General features: G+C 39.7%; 1 protein-coding gene across 1 annotated transcript; it reads left to right on the forward strand.

The window, feature by feature from the left end:
- Window positions 1–1599: 1599 nt before the first annotated feature.
- Window positions 1600–21964, forward strand: LOC120564102 (acidic leucine-rich nuclear phosphoprotein 32 family member E-like). The gene is given in 8 exon segments (XM_039808803.1): window positions 1600–1796; window positions 4951–5100; window positions 6154–6276; window positions 11475–11634; window positions 15820–15884; window positions 15886–15969; window positions 19157–19227; window positions 21774–21964. Coding segments are annotated over 8 exon segments (774 nt in total). The 5' UTR covers window positions 1600–1742; the 3' UTR covers window positions 21841–21964.
- Window positions 21965–23105: the final 1141 nt, after the last annotated feature.

A 23105-nucleotide genomic window follows, 5' to 3' on the forward strand; every position in this document is an offset into this window, starting at 1 on the left:
CACACAGAGTCAAAGAAGCCAAGAGACGTGAATTTGCGGCAGGCGACAGGAATGCCGCTTATTTGTAAATAACCAGTAATCTGCCTAAAAGCCTATCAGCACTGCCCTGATAGAACCAAACTCCATTCAGAAAACAAGCATTTTAAGAGCCGTTTGCTTGTCGTCTTGTGGACAGACCCGATAAAGTACGAGTTCAGACTTTTTACAAATCAGCATCATGATGTTGTTATTTCGGCATTACCATTTCATCTGTATATTGAAATTAAAAATACCCCAATTACTGGCTCTATACATGCTAAAAGTCCTGATTATTTACATGGAGTCTGGTGGAGATATGCTGGCTCTATACACGCTAAAAGTCCTGATTATTTACATGGAGTCTGGTGGAGATATGCTGGCTCTATACACGCTAAAAGTCCTGATTATTTACATGGAGTCTGGTGGAGATATGCTGGCTCTATACACGCTAAAAGTCCTGATTATTTACATGGAGTCTGGTGGAGTTTGGCGATCCCATTTTATATTTTAAAGGCTTTTATACTGAAAGGATCCCTACAGAGATAGACCTTTTTAAAACCTCTTTAAGACATTTCTGTTTAACCAGAAACAGCTCTGAGGTCGCTAGCTCTGAACCCACCAGACTCCATGTAAATAATCAGGACTTTTAGCGTGTTTAGAGCCAGCATATTTTCACATGTAAATCGGTAAACTATGTGTTTATTTCAACCAAAACTAGAGTTGTGATGGTTGGAAAAGTGGAAAGACGACCCAAAACAGCTTTTCCTAGTTTTATTTGGTTTCTGTCCACTTTGAATGAAGTGTGTTTTACGATGCTAAAATGACTGATTATTTACATGGAGTCTGGTGGGGTTTAGCGAACGCAATTCCACGGATGTTTCTTTACTGGTTATTTATTTCTTTATCGATAATCTACCAAAGATTCACTTCCTGCTCGATGACATCACATCCTGTTTACTCTGTCAGATTATTTATTCTGTTATCAATTCAAAAACAATTTTTTTTATAATCCCATTTTATATTTTAAAGGCTTTTATACTGAAAGGGTCTATAACTGAAACGTCTGATGTTTAATCAAAATAAAACATTTCTGATTTCTGATGAAAAAAATCGTCTGTTTTCATTTTCCTTTGTCAGTTATTATAAGGTGCAATATTATTCAATGATTGATTTTTAAGTAATTTAAAAGTATTCACATCAGATTACATGCTTTTACTGATTAAAAAAATGCTGTGTAGCCTATTTTGTATTCAGTAACTTACATTTCAAAGTAATCTGACCCAGCGCTGCATATTGTACTGTAAAGATAATTATTATACATTTATTTACAGGTTATGGCTGTTTATATAAGTGAAAAACAAAGCGAACTTTAAGCATCTGTGAAATCTGGCGCCAACGGGGACAAAGAGTAGGCGTACGTAAAGTTTAAATGTTTCACGTTCCGCCTTTTCATTGGTTACAATAAAGTAACGCCTTTGGAGTTCCAGCCAATCGTAGAGAAGAGTGGTGGATAATGAGCGTCAGGGGGAGGGACTCAGGGAGTGGATTGCGATTGGACCAATAAGATACCAGCATCTATGAAGGAAGGGGGCGTGGCTTATCTGCGGAGGGTCGGGCGCGAGCGAACATGGAGGTTTAGTTATCGTGTAATATCTCCTGAAGGAAGAAGCCGTTGAAGGTAGTTTTTCCTTTTGTTCCGTTAAGTGTTTGTGTTCAGCTCCAACATGGACATGAAGAAGAGGATTAGTTTGGAGCTGAGGAGCCGGAACCCCAAGGAGGTGAGTTACTACAACACTTGAATCTATTTATTTAAACACAAGGACCCGGCGGAGGATGCTGGGAACATTCAGCGGGGAGCCGCGGCGGACGTCGAATTCTCTGCCGACATTTTGACCCAGAAAACTACTTCTTCACCGCGGCTTCAACATGGAGGAAACGTCCCCCGGCGCGTTCTCGGAGGAACCCGCCGCGGGCAGCCTCTCGTGTGTGTGTGTGTGTGTGTGGTAGGGGGGACTCGGGGACTCCCCGGAGCCTTGGCTCCCTCCTGCAGCTAGCACACGAGCTAACGGCTAACCCGAGGAGCGCGAGCGGTTGTGGCTAGAAGGGATACAGCTATGACCGGAAATTACGCAAAATCTAGGCTAATAATAATAATAATAATAATAATAATAATAATAATAATAATAATAATTTAACCCAGAAAACGCGTTTTCTTTTCTCGGGAGTGTTAATTAAACAAACTACGATATATTTTTTATTTGTTTTTGCTAGCGCTAAAACCAACCAAACTCCGTTTAAAAAAACAGAACTTTTAGCGTGTATAGAGCCAGCATATTTTCACATGTGAATATGTAAACTATGTGTTTATTTCAAGCCAAAACTAGAGTTGCGATGGTTGGGAAAAGTGGAAAGACGACCCAAAACGGCTTTTCATAGTTTAATTTGGTTTCTGTCCACTTTGAATGAAGTGTGTTTTACGATGCTAAAATCACTGTTTATTTACATGGAGTCTGGTGGGTTTAGCGAACGCAATTCCACGGATGTTTTTATGTTTTAAAAAAGCATCTAACTCTTCAACAGAACGGATAAACGACTGGAAATTACGCTAAATCTAGGCTAATATTAATAATATTTTAATACATTAACCCAGGAAACGCGTGTTCGTTCCTCGGGAGTGTTTTAATACAAACTACGATTTCCCCCCCCCCTGAACTTTAACGAGTCGTTTTGGTGCCTAAAACTTACAGTGACGACGATCAATGATCACCAAATTTCTCTCTCATATTGCTCCTCGTAACCACTGAAAACTGTCCCCAAAAAAATCGAACCCAAAGTCCAATTATTATGGACGTTATGTGACATTAAGCGTTTCTGCTTCATCAATGCCTATTTGTAAGGAAAAAGGCGTAACGGGGTGACGCTTAATGTCCCATAACGTCCATAATAATTGGACTTTAGGTTAGATTTGACAGTTTTCAGTGGTTATGGGGAGCAATATGAGAGAGAAATTTGGTGATCATTGGACATTGTTTAGGTACATTAAACCACGTTTTAGAATGTCGTCGCCGTAACGTTAGCTGTATCCCATCCAGCCTCAACCAACGCGATCGCCCAGTCCAGTCAACAACAGACCGGTGGTTTGGGATGAGTTGTCGGGGGTGCTGGGCGCTAAATATCGGTGTAAATAAAACAACCCCCCCCGCCCGTTTGGTTCCTTAGTTCCCGGTACATTTGTTTAAATCGTCCTGGTTCACCGCGCGACTGAGCTCGCTACCATTTTAACCTCCAGAGTTAAATAACGTCAGTTTGTCATCCACGAGGCTTGTTATCTAATGGCGCGTCACACCAGACTCCATTCTGATATCAGCAAGTTTTACATTTACTTCTCTGTAGGCCAAAGTAAAGTATGAGTTCAGACTTTTTACAAATTCTCATCATGATAATATTTCGGCATTACTTTTTTTATCCGCTTATTGAAATTAAAATGACAGCAAAATCGGTTTATTTTGCGCTCATAGTACCAGTGTAGTAGCGCCATCCATCATAGCCCTGAACTCCATCCAGAAAACAAGCATTTTAAGAGTTTAAGTGCAGACACACCTGATAAAGTTTAAGTTCAGACTCTTTTTACGAATCAGCATCATGATGTTGTTATTTCGGCATACCTTTTTTTTTTTTTTTAAATATGTATATTGAAAAAAAAACAAAAAAAAAAAACTCTAGTGTTATCCACGAGGCTTGTTATCTAACGGCGCGTCAAACCAGACTCCATTCTGATATCAGCAAGTTTTACATTTACGTCTTTGTCGGCCGAAGTGACTTCTGCCCCAGCACGATTTAAATGTTTTTCTCGGTTCTTTAGGAGCTGCTGGTCACTTCGGCTCCGACTTCATCCAACAGCAGTCCTTCATCCGGCCGACCAGAAGCTCAGCTTCTAGGACTGGCTCTGTTAGCTCTTCGTGCTCTTCCCGCCCACTCTGCTGTGTTGTGGGTTGGAGGTGTAATTCACCGTGGTTAGGATCCCTAACAGTGGTGTACGCACCTGTGTGTGTGGCGGGTTTATCTGAAGAAATGAAGGGGCGTTACGTTAATGGTTGAGATGAGAACATTCTAAAAAGCGTAGTTTTCTGAATGGAGTCTGGTTAAAGGTTACCATAAAGGAGAATTTACCTTTACTTAAATACAAGCTATTCAAAACTAATCGTTGCTTTCAGTAGTCGTTAACGTGTGTGCATGTCTCTTTGTGTGTGTGTGTGTGTGTGTCTGTGTGTGTCTGTGTGTGTGTGTGTGTGTGTGTGTGTGTGTGTGTGTGTGTGTGTGTGTGTGTGTGTGTGTGTCTGTGTGTGTGTGTGTGTGTGTGTGTGTGTGTGTGTGGTGTTGTGTGGTGGGGTTTCCCGTGTGTGTGTGTGTTCTCTGGTGTGTGTGTGTGTGTGTGTGTGTGTGTGTGTGTGTGTGTGTGTGTGTGTGTGTGTGTCTCTCTCTCTTCTGTGTTCCCTGTGTGTCTCTCTGTGTGTGTGTCTCTGTGTGTGTGTGTGTCTCGGTGTTTGTGTGTGTGTGCTCTCTGTCTGTGTGTGTGTCTCTGTCTGTGTGTGTGTGTTCTCTGTGTGTGTGTGTGTGTGTGTGTGTGTGTGTTTTTTTTTCTTTTTTTTTTTTTTTTTTGTCTGTGTGTGTCTCTGTGTCTCTCTCCTTTTGTGTGTGTGTGTGTTTTTTCTCTCTCTCTCTCTCTCTCTCTCTCTCTGTCTCTCTGTCTCTCTGTGTGTCCTCTGTGACAGTAATCTTTGGGGAACACTGACCCATTCATCCAGTAAATAACCGTAACCTACTGTCATGTTGTTGTTGTTGTTGTCGTTGTCATGTTGTTGTTGTCATGTTGTTGTTGTCGTTGTCATGTTGTTGTTGTCATGTTGTTGTTGTTGTTGTTGTTGTCTACAGGTGGTGGAGCTGGTGGTGGATAACTGTCGCTCCAGTGATGGAGAAGTGGAAGGTCTGACAGACGAGTACACGGAGCTGGAGATCCTCAGCATGGTCAACATCGGCCTCACGTCGCTCGCCAAACTGCCCTCGCTGCCCAAACTACGCAAGGTCAGCCAAACGTTTCCTGTTCCCACAATGCATCGCTGCCTTCTGAACGCTGTGAAACGGCGTTGGGCTGTTTTCTCTCGTGTGGTCAGTGTATGGGCTTAATATATACGGGCGAGATAATAATCAAAACTGGTATTTTGGACATTTTTTTTCCCGCAGTTTTTTTTTTTTGGGGAGTTTTGGTGTCATTTAAAAAACATTTGGACAGTTTTTTTCACTGTTTTTGAGTTTTTTGGCAGAGTTGTCAGACCCTTAGAATAATAATGTGAGCCTGACACAGAGAGAGTCCAGGTAGGGAAGACACAAAGCTGTCCTTAAATCTACTGAGGTCAGGATGGAGCTTTGTGTAGCAGAGACACTCCAGTTTGTCTTTCTCATGTCTGTCTGTCTCTGTGTGTGTGTGTGTCTGTCTGTCTGTCTGTCTCTGTGTGTGTGTCTGTCTGTGTGTGTCTGTGTGTGTGTGTGTCTGTCTGTCTGTCTCTGTGTGTGTGTGTCTGTCTGTGTGTGTGTGTGTGTGTGTGTCTGTCTGTCTCTCTGTGTGTGTGTCTGTCTGTGTGTGTGTGTGTGTCTGACTGTCTCTCTGTGTGTCTGTCTGTCTGTCTGTCTGTCGCTCTGTGTGTGTCTGACTGACTGTCTCTCTGTCTGTCTGTCGCTCTGTGTGTGTCTGTCTGACTGTCTGTCTGTCTCTCTGTGTGTGTCTGACTGTCTCTCTGTGTGTCTGACTGTCTCTCTGTCTGTCTGTCTCTCTGTGTGTGTGTGTGTCTGACTGTCTCTCTCTGTGTCTCTCTGACTGTCTCTCTGTGTCTCTCTGACACTGTCTGTCTGTCTGTCTGTCTGTCTGTCTGTCTGTCTGTCTGTCTGTTCTGTGTTGGTGATAACACCATATCTGTGTGGTCTCTCTGTGTCTCTGACTGTCTGTCTGTCTGTCTGTCTGTCTGTCTGTCTGTCTGTGTTCCAGTTGGAGGTGAGTGATAACACCATATCTGGTGGTCTGGCCTCTCTGACTGTCTCTCTCTGTCTGCCTGTCTGTCTGCCTGTCTGTGTGTGTTCCAGTTGGAGGTGAGTGATAACACCATCTCTGGTGGTCTGGCCTCTCTGGTGGAGAAGTGTCCCAGCCTGACCCACCTGAACCTGAGCGGCAACAAGATCAAAGATCTGAGCAGCATCCAGACGCTGGTGAGTTCCTGCTCCCTTCTACAGGAAGTAGAACTACCATCCCTTCATCAGCACACAGGAAGTAGAACTACCATCCCTTCATCAGCGCACAGGAAGTAGAACTACCATCCCTTCATCAGCGCACACAGGAAGTAGAATTACACCAGGGCTCGACCAGAAAAGCGCTGTCACTACCCAAAATGAGTAGAGTGCAGCTTTGAGTTGCGCATGAGTCACTTTGCGACAAGTAGCCTACTAGATGCTAACGGCGTTTTTAGCTAACGTTAGCAATCAAGTAGCTAGCCTACTAGATGCTAATGGCGTTTTTAGCTAACGTTAGCAATCAAGTAGCTAGCCTACTAGATGCTAATGGCGTTTTTAGCTAACGTTAGCAGTCAAACAATCATAAATAGCTAAAACTTTTTGAAATGACTGCTAGCTACAAGTTTGCAATCAAACACAACATCGGCTGTCACTTGAATGGCGTTTTGAGCTAACGTTAGCAACCAAACAATCAGAGAGAGCTAAAACGTTTTTGAAATGATTTCCATCTTCTGTTATTGTATGTAAAGAGAAAAGTTTAATATTTTACAGATTTCATAAATTTCAGTAAGACACGTTATGCAGTAAACCGTTTAAATCTGAGCATGCGCGACTCAAAGCTGCACTCTACTCATTTTGGGTAGTGACAGCGCCATTTAGGGTCGTCCCGATGTCGAATTTCAAAGTGGCGCGAGGGTTTGAGTACACGCTTACCGAGCCCTTTCCGAGAGTCTGCATCGCTGCAGACTTCACCAAAAGGGAATTACCCACAGTTCAAAGCGTTGTGACGTTCACCGCGGAGACCGTAGGGGAATCTGGAAATTACAGAAAGGTAAACAACAGCTCGCCACAACACGACCACGGACGGACCGCGCGCTGTCCAGTAGGGTGGGGAAATCGATACAGCATAGTATCGCGATATTTTTCGTGGCAATACTGTATCGATACACAGACGCCAAGTATGGATCTTTTATGATATATGTGTTGGTCAGTCTGTCTGCTTGATAATCACATTTTGCAGCAATAAAATTGAAGTGAGATGAACAGACAGACATTTATCTTTTTAGACGAAACAGATGTTGACAAAATTTTCCTTTGGGGACATAATTTGAAATTGGAAAAAAGGTAATACATTGCAATATATCGCAGAATATTGCAATATGTCTAAAATCGCAATAATAGTAGGGTGTGATGATTTTATTGGTTAAGTTGTTGTGTTTGTTTTGATGGATGTTTATTTAAGATATATGGTTGTGTTTAGTTTTTGTTTAATTCGTAATATATACGTAGTTTTTGTGTGGATGTATCAGTTGATAAGTTGTATGGATGTATATATCGATAGTATAGTAGTAGTATTTTATTTAGATGTATTTATAAATGTATGTGGAGGGTATTGAGAGATGATAGAGTATTGATAAATGTAATAGTATGGTATGGATAGTATGGATAATGAAGAATATGTAATAGGTATTGTATGAGTATGAGAAGGATGATAATATGGGTATTGGTATCGATGTATATCGTATGTGATGATATATCATTGAAGGTATGTATATGATGTGACGGTATGATATATGATATGAAGAGTAGGTATGATGATATATGGGTAGGATGATGCGAGGGTAATATTATATCGTGACGTAGGTATCGTGATGATATATCGTGACGTAGGTATCGTGATGATATATCTTGACGTAGGTATCGTGATGATATATCGTGACGTAGGTATCGTGATGATATATCGGTATGTAAAGAATATCGGATATATCGTGGATCGTAGGTATCGTGATGATATATCTTGGACGTAGGTATCGGATGATATATGAGGGTATCTGATGATATATTGAACGCAGGGTATCGTGATGATATATGGATATATGATGATATATCTATCGCGGAGCCTCTGGGGATTCCCGCCCCTGGTGTCCAGCTGGTAAAACCAGAGGTTGGAATCAGGCAGCAGTCTCCTGGGCCTCGGCCGCTTGGATAGCAACAAACTTAAAATGAAAATTATCAAAAAACCGGCAACATCTTTGTTATTAGACGTCGCCATGGTAACGTGTGATCTGGTGAAGTGCTGTCCCGATCCCAGTTATACCTATCTGAGCCCATGTGGCCTCACACACTCACTCACTCAGCAACCTGAGATCAGTTAAGTCTGGGAGTCCTTAGACCAGGGGTCTCCAACCTTTTCTAAACTGAGAGCTACTTCCTGGGTACTGAGTCATACGAAGGGCTACCAGTTTAATACACTGTTCAGAAATAACAAATGTGCTTTTTGCCTTTAGTTATATATGATTATTAATGATTAATGATAGTTATATATGATTATTAATGATTAATGATAGTTATATATGATTATTAATGATTAATGATAGTTATATATGATTATTAATGATAGTTATATATGATTATTAATGATAGTTATATATGATTATTAATGATTAATGATAGTTATATATGATTATTAATGATTAATGATAGTAATATATGATTATTAATGATAGTTATATGATTATTGATTAATGATAGTTTTATTAATGATTAATGATAGTTATATATGAATATTAATGATTAATGATAGTAATATATGAATATTAATGATTAATGATAGTAATATATGAATATTAATTATTAATGATAGGTATATATGATTATTAATGATTAATGATAGGTATATATGATTATTAATGATTATCATAGTTATATATGATTATTAATGATTAATGATAGTTATATATGATTATTAATGATAGTATATATGATGATTATTAATAGTTATATATGATTATTAATGATTAATAATAGTTATATATGATTATTAATGATAGTTATATATGATTATTAATGATTAATGATAGTAATATGGATTATTAATGATAGTTATATATGATTATTAATGATAATGATAGTTTTATTAATGATTAATGATAGTTATATATGATTATTAATGATAGTTATATATGATGATTATTAAGTTATATATGATTATTAATGATTAATGATAGTTATATATGATTATTAATGATAGTTATATATGATGATTATTAATAGTTATATATGATTATTGATAGTTATATATGGTTATTAATGATTAATGATAGTTATATATGATTATTAATGATTAATAATAGTTATATATGATTATTAATGATAGTTATATATGATTATTGATAGTTATATATGGTTATTAATGATTAATGATAGTAATATATGATTATTAATGATTAATGATATTAATTAATGATCTCATTGTGAAGACACTGATCATGTTAATGATTTCTCACAATAATTATCAACAATGACTTAACAAGGTGGGAAACAGATAATATCAATATTCAATTTTCATTTTTAGAACAGGCCTGAGGGCTCCTCATGGGGTCCTTGGGGGCTCCCTGGTGCCCTGTTGGTGACCCCTGCCTTAGTCCTTAGTCCTCAGGGCTCACTTTGGGATTGGGCCAATGTTATTAAAGTGCCCATATTATGAAAAAAAAATTGATTTGGGGTGTTATTTTGTGTCTCTGGTGCTTCCAAAAACATCCATCCATGCTGTTCTGAGTGAGATCTGGTTTCTGAATGTGTCCTGCCTTCAGTCTCCTGGTGAGCTGGTCAAAATCGGCCAAAATGAGCTGGCAACGCTAACCCACAAGCATCGTTAACGCTAGCATGCTACGCCGTTCAATAGCAAAGGACCTCGCTACAAAACACAACACAAGTTCACCATAATCTCCAAAAGAACTACTTCCATGTGCGCCCTCATTTAGAAGTCTCCCAGCTGATCCTGCCTTGTAACTGACTGAAGTTGGAGAAACTCTTTCTTTTACTGTCTCTAGAGTTAGCTAGCTGACATGATCTACATCTGAGCTACTGAGCATGTGCGAGTGCAATCAAAGATAGTACAGAAGAAGAAAAGAGGTCTCACTCTGTAGCTAAAACAGAAACCAGGTGAAAAGAGGATCTGCAGCAGTGAGAGAGAGCTGTGCAGTACAACAACAATATGGTGTTTTTAGATAATTAAACCATGTAAACCTATTCTGGTACAACCTTAAAATACAGTTATGAACCTGAAAATGAGCAGAATATGGAGCTTTAAATGCTGATGGTTTGGATGCTTTCAACGGTTTGTTTGAATTCTGCATTAGCAAAACACACAACAACAATTATACAATGATGAATCTTTACCCTGAACAAGTGAATCGTAAACGTAGCTCAAAAAGTTATCGTCGAGCCCTGTAGACCACCATCCTGTAGACCACCATCCTGTAGACCACCATCCTGTAGACTACCATCCTGTAGACTACCATCCTGTAGACTACCATCCTGTAGACCACCATCCTGTAGACCACCATCCTGTAGACCACCATCCTGTAGACCACCATCCTGTAGACTACCATCCTGTAGACTACCATCCTGTAGACTACCATCCTGTAGACCACCATCCTGTAGACCACCATCCTGTAGACCACCATCGCTTACCGTTAAGAGGCTGACTGGTTGTGTGTGTGTGTGTGTGTGTGTGTGTGTGTGTGTGTGTGTGTGTGTGTCGTGTGTGGTGTGTTTTGTTGTGGTGTGTGTGTGTGTGTGTGTGTGTGTGTGTGTCTCTGTGTGTGTTGTGTGTGTGTGTGTGTGTGTGTTCCTGTGTGTGTGTGTGTGCTCTGTGTGTCTGTGTGTGTGTGTGTGTGTGTCTGTGTGTGTGTGTGTGTGTCTCTGTGTGTGTGTGTGTGTGTCCTGTGTGTGTCTCTGTGTTGTGTGTGTGTGTGTCTCCTGTGTGTCTCTGTGTGTGTGTGTGTGTGTCTGTGTGTGTCTCTGTGTGTGTGTGTGTGTGTGTGTGTCTCTGTGTGTGTGTGTGTGTGTGTGTCTGTGTGTGTGTGTGTGTGTGTGTGTGTGTGTGTGTGTCGTGTGTGTGTGTGTGTGTGTCTGTGTGTGTGTGTGTGTGTGTGTGTGTGTGTGTGTGTGTGTGTGTGTGTGTGTCTCTGTGTGTGTGTCTGTGTGTGTGTGTGTGTGTGTGTGTGTGTGTGTGTGTGTGTGTCTGTGTGTCTGTGTGTCTGTGTGTGTGTCTCTGTGTGTGTGTGTGTGTGTGTGTGTGTGTGTGTGTGTGTGTGTGTGTGTGTGTGTGTGTGTGTGTGTGTGTGTGTGTGTGTGTGTGTGTGTGTGTGTGTGTGTGTGTGTCTGTGTAGCCGAGCCTGAAGAACCTGAAGAGTCTGGACCTGTACAGCTGTGAGGTGTCCACGCTGGCCGACTACAGAGAGAGCGTCTTCGAGCTGCTGCCTCAGATCACCTTCCTGGACGGGTACGACCAGGAAGACAACGAGATTCCCGACTCGGAGGCCGAAAACGGTGAGACTTTTAAAACGGTGAGACTTTTAAAACGGTGAGACTTTTAAAACGGTGAGACTTTTAAAACGGTGAGACCTTTAAAACGGTGAGACTTTTAAAACGGTGAGACTTTTAAAACGGTGAGACTTTTAAAACGGTGAGACTTTTAAAACGGTGAGACTTTTAAAACGGTGAGACTTTTAAAACGGTGAGACTTTTAAAACGGTGAGACTTTTAAAACGGTGAGACTTTTAAAACGGTGAGACTTTTAAAACGGTGAGACTTTTAAAACGGTGAGACTTTTAAAACGGTGAGACTTTTAAAACGGTTAGACTTTTAAAACGGTGAGACCTTTAAAACGGTGAGACCTTTTAAACGGTGTGAGACTTTTAAAACGGTGAGACCTTTAAAACGGTGAGACCTTTAAAACGGTGAGACCTTTAAAACTGTGCCGGTGCCTGACCTGGTACTTTTCAATAAAGTAAAAAAAAAAGAAGAAAATAAACAAGGGTAGTAGACAACAGTCAGTGACTTGTTTATTGCTAAGGCCACGGTCAAAATTAAAGATTTAATAATAATGTAATAACTATAACAATAACAATAACTTATTTCACCAGTAAATTGCTGTTGAACCCCAGATGGGAAAAGGGTAATTTACAATTACTGTGAATGCACCACGAGGCTACCTGTTTTAAGTGAACGCACCGTCTGCGTTGTTTAATTCTGACAACGACAGCTGCAAGTGAACGCACCGTCTGTGTTGTTTAATTCCGACGACAGCTGCAAGTGAACGCACCGACTGTGTTGTTTAATTCTGACGACGGCAGCTGCAAGCGAACGCACCGTCTGCGTTGTTTAATTCTGACGACGGCAGCTGCAAGTGAACGCACCGTCTGTGTTGTTTAGATTCAAGACGGCAGCTGCAAGTGAACGCACCGTCTGCGTTGTTTAATTCTGACGACGGCAGCTGCAAGTGAACGCACCGTCTGTGTTGTTTAATTCCGACGACAGCTGCAAGCGAACGCACCGTCTGTGTTGTTTAATTCCGTCCATATAAACATAGTACTACTAGTACTAGTAGTACTAGTAGTACTATGTTTATATGGACTGTATATCTATGAATAACAACGGCAGCTGCTGCTGCCGTTGTTATTCATAGATATACAGTAGTAGTACTAGTAGTACTAGTAGTACTAGTAGTACTACTAGTACTACTAGTACTAGTAGTACTACTACTGTATATCTATGAATAATAACAGCAGCAGCTGCTGCGCTGCAGAGCAGACTGTTACATCCTGTTGAAGTCCTCCACAGTGAAATCCAGTCACACTTTACACTGTTTAACGTTAGCTGTCAGCATTTTACCGCTGTTTAATCCAGCTGCTAGCTAAAGCTAGGCTAACGTTACATGCTGTCAGGTGTAGTGTAAAGTCAAGCACCGAAATGAGGCACCGAAACTTTCGTTCTTATTCGGTCTCGTTACAACCGTTTAGGTCGGCACCGGTTCCCTACTGGCACCGAGTTTCGGTACCCAACCCTACTGTTAACTCTCATCAGTTAAATTTTTTATTTTTCTATAAGCACAAACGGACAGTCGGAGAAACAGAAAAATTGGTTCAAATATTAATTTTCCCACCTTGACAAATTACAAAAACTGGATCTTTAAACTGTTTTTCCAATTTTCTGTTTCTTATTCAGAGGATCAGACATTTACAAAATTACTAAATTGCGTCTGAGCTCTAATTATTCATAATACTGCCACCGTGGTGTTCTCTCCCTGGTTCCACCTAGCTACGCACTAGAAACCATCAGGTGCACCTCTGACCCCCAAACTCTTATCAGTTTTTAGTCTGTTTTTGGTCCATATGCAGTTAATGAGCTGCATATTCAGCAAAGTAGAGGAAGAGAGAATACCATGGCAGTATTGTGAATAATTAGAGCCCAGATGCAATTTATTAATTTTCTAAATGTCTGATCCTCTGAATAAAAAACAGAAAATTGGAAAAACTGTTTAAAGATCCAATTTTTTTATTTGTCAAGGTGGGAAAAAAATAAAAAAAATTGATATTTGAACCCATTTTTCTGTTCATTACTTTTCAAAAGGGGAAAGAACGACCAAAATCAGTGCTTGCAAACTGGAGTTGCTGCAGCTACGTCCAGAGCTCCCAGTTAGCTAAAATGCTAGTTGTGGAGGCTGAAACAGGGCAGGTTTTAAACATGCTTTTAGCCTCTTAAAGGTCCCATGACATGGTGCTCTTTGGATGCTTTTATATAGACCTTAGTGGTCCCCTAATACTGTATCTGAAGTCTCTTTTATATAGACCTTAGTGGTCCCCTAATACTGTATCTGAAGTCTCTTTTATATAGACCTTAGTGGTCCCCTAATACTGTATCTGAAGTCTCTTTTATATAGACCTTAGTGGTCCCCTAATACTGTATCTGAAGTCTCTTTATGTAGACCTTAGTGGTCCCCTAATACTGTATCTGAAGTCTCTTTATATAGACCTTAGTGGTCCCCTAATACTGGATCTGAAGTCTCTTTTATAGACCTTAGTGGTCCCCTAATACTGGATCTGAAGTCTCTTTTATATAGACCTTAGTGGTCCCCTAATACTGGATCTGAAGTTCTTTTATATAGACCTTAGTGGTCCCCTAATACTGTATCTGATGTCCCTTTATATAGACCTTAGTGGTCCCCTAATACTGTATCTGAAGTCCCTTTATATAGACCTTAGTGGTCCCCTAATACTGGATCTGGAAGTCTCTTTATATAGACCTTAGTGGTCCCCTAATACTGTATCTGAAGTCTCTTTATATAGACCTTAGTGGTCCCTAATACTGTATCTGAAGTCTCTTTTATATAGACCTTAGTGGTCCCCTAATACTGTATCTGAAGTCTCTTTTATATAGACCTTAGTGGTCCCCCAATACTGTATCTGAAGTCTCTTTTATATAGACCTTAGTGGTCCCCTATACTGGATCTGAAGCTCCTTTTATATAGACCTTAGTGGTCCCCTAATACTGGATCTGAAGTCTCTTTTATATAGACCTTAGTGGTCCCCTAATACTGTATCTGAAGTCCTTTTATATAGACCTTAGTGTCCCCTAATACTGTATCTGTAGTCTCTTTATATAGGCCTTAGTGGTCCCCTAATACTGTATTCGAAGTCTCTTTTATATAGGCCTTAGTGGTCCCCTAATACTGTATCTGAAGTCTCTTTTATATAGACCTTAGTGGTCCCCTAATACTGTATCTGAAGTCTCTTTATATAGACCTTAGTGGTCCCCTAATACTGTATCTGAAGTCTCTTTATATAGGCCTTAGTGGTCCATACTGATCTGAAGTCTTTTATAAGCCTTAGTGGTCCCCTAATACTGTATCTGAAGTCTCTTTTATATAGGCCTTAGTGGTCCCCTAATACTGTATCTGAAGTCTCCTTTATATAGGCCTTAGTGGTCCCCTAATACTGTATCTGAAGTCTCTTTTTATAGACCTTAAGTGGTCCCCTAATACTGTATCTGAGTTCCTTTTATATAGGTCTTAGTGGTCCCTAATACTGTATCTGAAGTCTCTTTATATAGACCTTAGTGGTCCCCTAATACTGTATCTGAAGTCTCTTTTATATAGACCTTAGTGGTCCCCTAATACTGTATCTGAAGTCTCTTTTATATAGATCTTAGTGGTCCCCTAATACTGTATCTGAAGTCTCCTTTATATAGACCTTAGTGGCCCCTAATACTGTATCTGAAGTCTCTTTTATATAGACCTTAGTGGTCCCTAACACTGTATCTGAAGTCTCTTTTATATAGGCCTTAGTGGTCCCATACTGTATCTGAAGTCTTTTATATAGACCTTAGTGGTCCCCTAATACTGTATCTGAAGTCTTCTTTTTTATATAGACCTTAGTGGTCCCCTAATACTGTATCTGGAAGTTCCCTTTATATAGGCCTTAGTGGTCCCCTAATACTGTATCTGAAGTCTCTTTTATATAGGCCTTAGTGGTCCCCTAATACTGTATCTGAAGTCTCTTTTATATAGACCTTAGTGGTCCCCTAATACTGTATCTGAAGTCTCTTTTATATAGACCTTAGTGGTCCCCTAATACTGTATCTGAAGTCTCTTTTATATAGGCCTTAGTGGTCCCCTAATACTGTATCTGACACGTTTAAACACTAACTGAATAGGAAACTAACCTTCTGTTGCAGACGAAGATGATGATGATGATGATGATGAGGATGAAGCCGGTCCACTTCGAGGCGATGATGATGATGGACGACGATGATGAAGATGAAGACGCTGACAGCTCTGAGGGAGAAGAGGTCGGCCTGTCGTACCTGATGAAGGAGGGAATCCAGGTGAGTCTGACAGGAGGAGACCTGCTGGCCAATCAGGAACTGAGATGGCGCCACGCCCCCTTTTGCTTTTCTACGTTTTCTTTAAACATTTTTTTTCCGACTTAAAAACAAAAGCTGTGTCGGAGCCATGCAAGGAGGGTAACGCGTAGCTCCTATGGCTATCCCATTCTGATGCTAACGAGCCATCACCTCCCGTTAGCATCCCATTGACTCCCATTCATTCTGATGCTACCACTCATCCATTAGCACCATTTGACCCCTGATGCTAACGAGCCATCACCTCCCGTTAGCATCCCATTGACTCCCATTCATTCTGATGCTAACAAGCCATCACCTCCTGTTAGCATCCCATTGACTCCCATTCTGATGCTAACGAGCCATCACCTCCCGTTAGCATCCCATTGACTCCCATTCTGATGCTAACGAGCCATCACCTCCCGTTAGCATCCCATTGACTCCCATTCATTTTGATGCTAACAAGCCATCTCCTCCCGTTAGCATCCCATTGACTCCCATTCTGATGCTAACGAGCCATCACCTCCCGTTAGCATCCCATTGACTCCCATTCATTCTGATGCTAACAAGCCATCACCTCCTGTTAGCATCCCATTGACTCCCATTCATTCTGATGCTAACAAGCCATCACCTCCTGTTAGCATCCCATTGACTCCCATTCATTTTGATGCTAACAAGCCATCACCTCCTGTTAGCATCCCATTGACTCCCATTCATTTTGATGCTACCTAGCCATCACCTCCCGTTAGCATCCCATTGACTCCCATTCATTTTGATGCTACCTAGCCATCACCTCCCGTTAGCATCCCATTGACTCCCATTCATTCTGATGCTAACAAGCCATCACCTCCTGTTAGCATCCCATTGACTCCCATTCATTCTGATGCTACCAAGCCATCACCTCCTGTTAGCATCCCATTGACTCCCATTCATTTTGATGCTAACGGCCCTACCCTCCCGTTAGCATCCCATTGACTCCCACATGCATCCTGATGCTACCTAGCCATCACCTCCCGTAGCATCCCATTGATCCCATTCATTCTTGATGCTACCTAGCCATCACCTCCTGTTAGCATCCCATTGACTCCCATTCATTTTGATGCTACGAGCCATCAGCTCCGGTTAGCATCCCATTGACTCCCATTCATTTTGATGCTACCGAGCCATCACCTCCTGTTAGCATCCCATTGACTCTCCCATTCATTTTTTGATACTGAGCCATCACCTCCTGTTAGCATCCCATTGACTCCCATTCATTTTGATGCTACCGAGCCATCACCTCCTGTTAGCATCCCATTGACTCTCTATTCATTTTGATGCTACCTAGCCATCACCCCGTCAGCATCCCATTGACTCCCATTCATTTTGATGCTACCCTAGCCATCACCTCCTGTTAGCATCCCATTGACTCCCATTCATTTTGATGCTACCTAGCCATCACCTCCTGTTAGCATCCCATTGACTCCATTCATTTTGATGCTAACTAGCCATCACTCCTTGTTAGTCCCATTGTCTAATAATATAATATAATAATACATAGCATAATAATAGATATAACAAACACACAAATATATAATAATAAAATACATTATCACAATAATATATAATATAATAAACTAATACACAAATAATAACACAAGAATAATAGAATACTAATGTAATAGAGATTATATAACATATCCACAAAAATAATAATACAAAATACTAATAATAAATACACAAATAATAATAATAAGAGAGAAAAAACACAGGATACACACTAACAAAAATAACACACACACAAACACATACGATACAATATAATACAGAGATAATACATAATAACACACACACTAATACACAACACACAAACAATACTAATACTAATAACACACACACAGATTAACAATAATAACAATATAAACATCAATAGAACATAACACAGACATTAATAATAATAATAGACAGACACAGATATAATAATAACAAAACAAATAACATACATACACAATAATAAATAATAATAATAACATAAAAAAACACACACACACAAAAACTACCACAAACAAAGAACACAACAACACCAATAATATAATAACAATAATACTACAATAAATAGTATACATTAATACAATAATAGAGATAAACAAAAACATAACAACATAATACATAAAACACAATAAACACACAAGACACAACAATACATATCAACATAATAACTAAATCAACACACAACAATAATAATACATAATAACATACAAAAACACAGGACACAACAAAAATACACACACAGAACACACACACACACACACAACACAACACATCAACATATATATACACACACACACACACAACAACAATAATACACACACACACACATACATACACACACACACAATACACACACATACACACAAACACTACAAAACACACACACACACAAACTAATATAACAAGAAAGACACAAAACACACAAGACACACAAAGACACACAAACACACACAACACACAACACACACACACACAAAACACACACAAACCAAAACACACACACACACACAAAAAACACACACACACAACACAAAACACACACACACACAACACACACACAGAACACACAACACAGAACACACACACACAAACACACACCAAAACACACACACACACAACACACACACCACAAACACACAACAATAAAAACACACAAACACATCACACACAAAACACACAAGACACACACACACGAACACACACAAAACACACAAACACACACAACACAGAGACACAATAATACAAACAACAATACAAACAAACAACACCAAAAAAACAACACATAGAAACACACATACAGAGAACATCATCAAAAAAAAAAAAAAAAAAAAAAACACCAACAGAAAACACACAACACAAAAACAACACAACACAACACAATAACAAACATAACAACACACAGAACACCACAGAAATACACACACAAAAACACAAAACACACACACACAAAAACACAAACAACACACACAACACACACACAAATGATCCTCACAAAGGCTATGATGAAACGTCCTAGATTTCTAGGCTCCTCCCCCCACTCTGAGTTGTCTCGTAGGTTGTATGGATTAATAGAGATGTAGTTCTGCTGTGTGGCCACCGGGCGGCGCTCCTCTCTCATTAACCAGCGTTGGTTCTTCCTCAGGACGAGGAAGACGATGGAGACTATGTGGAGGAAGAGGAGGAAGACGAGGAGGAAGAGGAAGATGGAGGTTTGTGCTTTAAACCTTCTGCAGCAAATAAAACCTTAAAAACTTGGTCCTTTTATTTTGAAAACTTTGACTCTCACTTGGTACCAACACACTGTCTTCATTAGTTACATTACTTTACCTTGTGTGTGTGTGTGTGTGTGTGTGTGTGTGTCTCTGTGTGTGTGTGTGTGTGTGTGTCTCTGTGTGTGTGTGTGTGTGTGTGTGTCTCTGTGTGTGTGTGTGTGTCTCTGTGTGTGTGTGTGTGTCTCTGTGTGTGTGTGTGTGTGTGTGTCTCTGTGTGGGTGTGTGTGTGTCTCTGTGTGGGTGTGTGTGTGTGTCTCTGTGTGGGTGTGTGTGTGTGTCTCTGTGTGGGTGTGTGTGTGCGTGCGCGCATGTGTGTCTCTGTGTGTGTGTCTCTGTGTGTGTGTGTGTGTGTATGTGTGTGTGTGTGTGGGTGCGCGCGCGCGCGCGTGTGTGTCTCTTTCTGTGTGTGTGTGTGTGTGTGTCTCTCTCTGTGTGTCTCTGTGTGTGTGTCTCTGTGTGTGTTTGTCTCTGTGTGTATGTTTTCTGATACTGGCGCTAAATCAATACATTTAAAAAAAATCAGTTTTTCAAAAAACTATCTGTATTCTTTAAATATTCAAATGTTTTGAAAATCTCCCACTTTATTCTGAAAATCTCCCACTTTATACTGAAAAAGATTTCCACTTTATTCTGAAAAAAATCTCCCACGTTATTCTGAAAACAATTTCGACTTTATTCTGAATTCTCCTACTTTATTCTGAAAAAAATTCCCACTTTATTCTGAAAAAATTCCCACTTTATTTTGAAAAGATCTCCCACTTTATTCTGAAAATATCCCACTTTATTCTGAAAATCTCCCACTTTATTCTGAAAATCTGACTTAATTCTGAAAAAATTCTGACTTTATACTGAAAAAATGTCCCACTTTATTCGGAAATTTTTTTCGACTTTATTCTGAAAAAATTCCCACTTTATACTGAAAAATATTCCGACTTTATACTGAAAATCTGCAAATTTATTCTGAAAATTTCCCACTTTACTCTGAAAATCTCCCACTTTATTCTGAAAATCTCCCACTTTATTCTGACAATCTGCCACGTTATTCTGAAAACAATTTCGACTTTATTCTGAAAATCTCCTACTTTATTCTGAAAAAATCTCCCACTTTATTTTGAAAAAAATTTCCACTTTATTTTGAAAAAAATTTCCACTTTATTCTGAAAGTCTCCCACTTCATTCTGAAAATCTGACTTAACTCTGAAAAAATTCCGACTTTATACTGAAAAAATGTCCCACTTTATTCTGAAAAAATCTCCAACTTATTCTGAAAATCTGCAACTTTATTCTGACAATCTCCCACTTTATTCTGACAATCTCCCACGTTATTCTGAAAACAATTTCGACTTTATTCTGAAAATCTCCTACTTTATTCTGAAAAAATCTCCCACTTTATTCTGAAAATCTGACTTTATTCTGAAAATTCCGACTTTATACTGAAAAAATTTCCCACTTTATTCTGAAAATCTCCCACTTTATTCTGAAAATATCTCCCACTTTATTCTGAAAAGATTTCCCACTTTATTCTGAAAAGATTTCCCACTTTATTCTGAAAAGATTTCCCACTTTATTCTGAAAATTCTCCCACTTTATTCTGAAAAGATTTCCCACTTTATTTTGAAAAGATTTCCCACTTTATTCTGAAAAAATCTCCCACTTTATTCTGAAAAAATTTCCACTTTATTCTGAAAGTCTCCCACTTCATTCTGAAAATCTGACTTAACTCTGAAAAAATTCCGACTTTATACTGAAAAAATGTCCCACTTTATTCTGAAAAATATTCCGACTTTATACTGAAAAAATTCCCACTTTATACTGAAAAATATTCCGACTTTATACTGAAAAAATTTCCCACTTTATTCTGAAAAAATCTCCAACTTATTCTGAAAATCTGCAACTTTATTCTGAAAATCTCCCACTTTATTCTGACAATCTCCCACGTTATTCTGAAAACAATTTCGACTTTATTCTGAAAATCTCCTACTTTATTCTGAAAAAATCTCACACTATATTTTGAAAAAACTTTCCACTTTATTTTGAAAAAAATTCCCACTTTATTCTGAAAATCTCCCACTTTATTCTGAAAATCTGACTTTATTCTGAAAATTCCGACTTTATACTGAAAAAATTTCCCACTTTATTCTGAAAATCTCCCACTTTATTCTGAAAAAATCTCCCACTTTATTCTGAAAAGATTTCCCACTTTATTCTGAAAAGATTTCCCACTTTATTCTGAAAAGATGTCCCACTTTATTCTGAAAATGTCCCACTTTATTCTGAAAATGTCCCACTTTATTCTGAAAAGATTTCCCACTTTATTCTGAAAAGATTTCCCACTTTATTCTGAAAAGATTTCCCACTTTATTCTGAAAAGATGTCCCACTTTATTCTGAAAATCTCCTACTTTATTCTGAAAAGATGATTTCCCACTTTATTCTGAAACAGAAAGTGTGTTTAACTTGAAACTGCGCGTGTGTTCCAGATGTGGAGGGATGTTCAGGGAGAGAAGAGGAAGAGAGACGCAGAGGACGAAGGTGACGATGACGACGATGAATAGCCCCTCCCCGCCCCCCCCTCGCTGTTTCCCCGGTAACGAGACCAGCTCACAGAGCAGAACTCCGCTCTGATTGGACCACACGTTGAAATCAATAACACACAAGTTGTTCAAGTCTCAAAAAAAACTTTATTCACAACTCCCCCGATTCACAGACGTTCACGGTGGAAAGTTACTCCAAATAACTTGAGTTTCCACAACCCTAAAACCCCGAAAAGCTCGGCTGTTCTCTGCGTTGTTTTTGCAAAGTTCTGTAAAATGATTTCTAAGTCGGAAACCTCACGACAGCGCTGACATAAGTGGCGTTTTCTACGACTTTTTTTGTTAAAAAACAGCGTTTTAAGTCGACGAGCCGAAGAGCTCAGCTGGAGATGTGGAAGAGACCAACGCAGCTTTTAGGGGGGGGGTTTATTCACTTTATTAAGTGGCTCTTTTTACGCTGGGAAAAAGGTCGTAGAAACGCCACTTGTCTCAGCGTTGTCGTGAGGTTTCCGACGTAGAAAACGGTATTTTTAACGGCACCTTATCGGTGAGAAAAGCTGCGTTTTCTACGACTTTTTGTCAACGTAAAAAAATGCCCCTTTTTTTTTTTTTTTTTTTACGGCATCAAATTATGTCGAAATAAAACCGTTTTTTAAAATGTTTTTGGAGAGTTTATTTATCGGACATCCTTCAGACCCAATGGAGCTGAGCTGTGATTGGCTGCAGAGCTGAGCTGTGATTGGCTGCAGCGCTGAGCTGTGATTGGCTGCAGAGCTGAGCTGTGATTGGCCGCTGAGCTGTGATTGGCTGCAGCGCGAGTCTGATGTTTAAATTACTACTGCTGCGTTTCAGAGCTCCCTAAAATAACACTAACCTGACTCCCATTTGCTCGCCATGTCCATCTGGGAACTTACCATTGGAGATCTTTTGGGGAAAGGGGGGCGAAAATCCTGGTTAGCTGATTGGATAAACCATCTGTCGACGGGCCAAATCAACCAATGAGATCGAACCTCTTGCCGAAACCAGTTTATTTTCCTTCTTTTAATGAAGGAATACTTTCTAATTCGGGTAAAACTTTGCTGCGATGGCTACGCTCATCTCATCTGTGGTTGCTTCTCGTTGTGTCACACCTAAACCAACTCTGATTGGATAAACCCACCTCTAAACCAACTCTGATTGGATAAACCCTCCTCTAAACCAGCTCTGATTGGATAAACCCACCTCTAAACCAACTCTGATTGGATAAACCCACCTCTAAACCAACTCTGATTGGATAAACCCTCCTC

The sequence above is a fragment of the Perca fluviatilis genome, chromosome 8 (assembly GCF_010015445.1).
Source record: "Perca fluviatilis chromosome 8, GENO_Pfluv_1.0, whole genome shotgun sequence".
Lineage (NCBI taxonomy): Eukaryota > Metazoa > Chordata > Actinopteri > Perciformes > Percidae > Perca > Perca fluviatilis.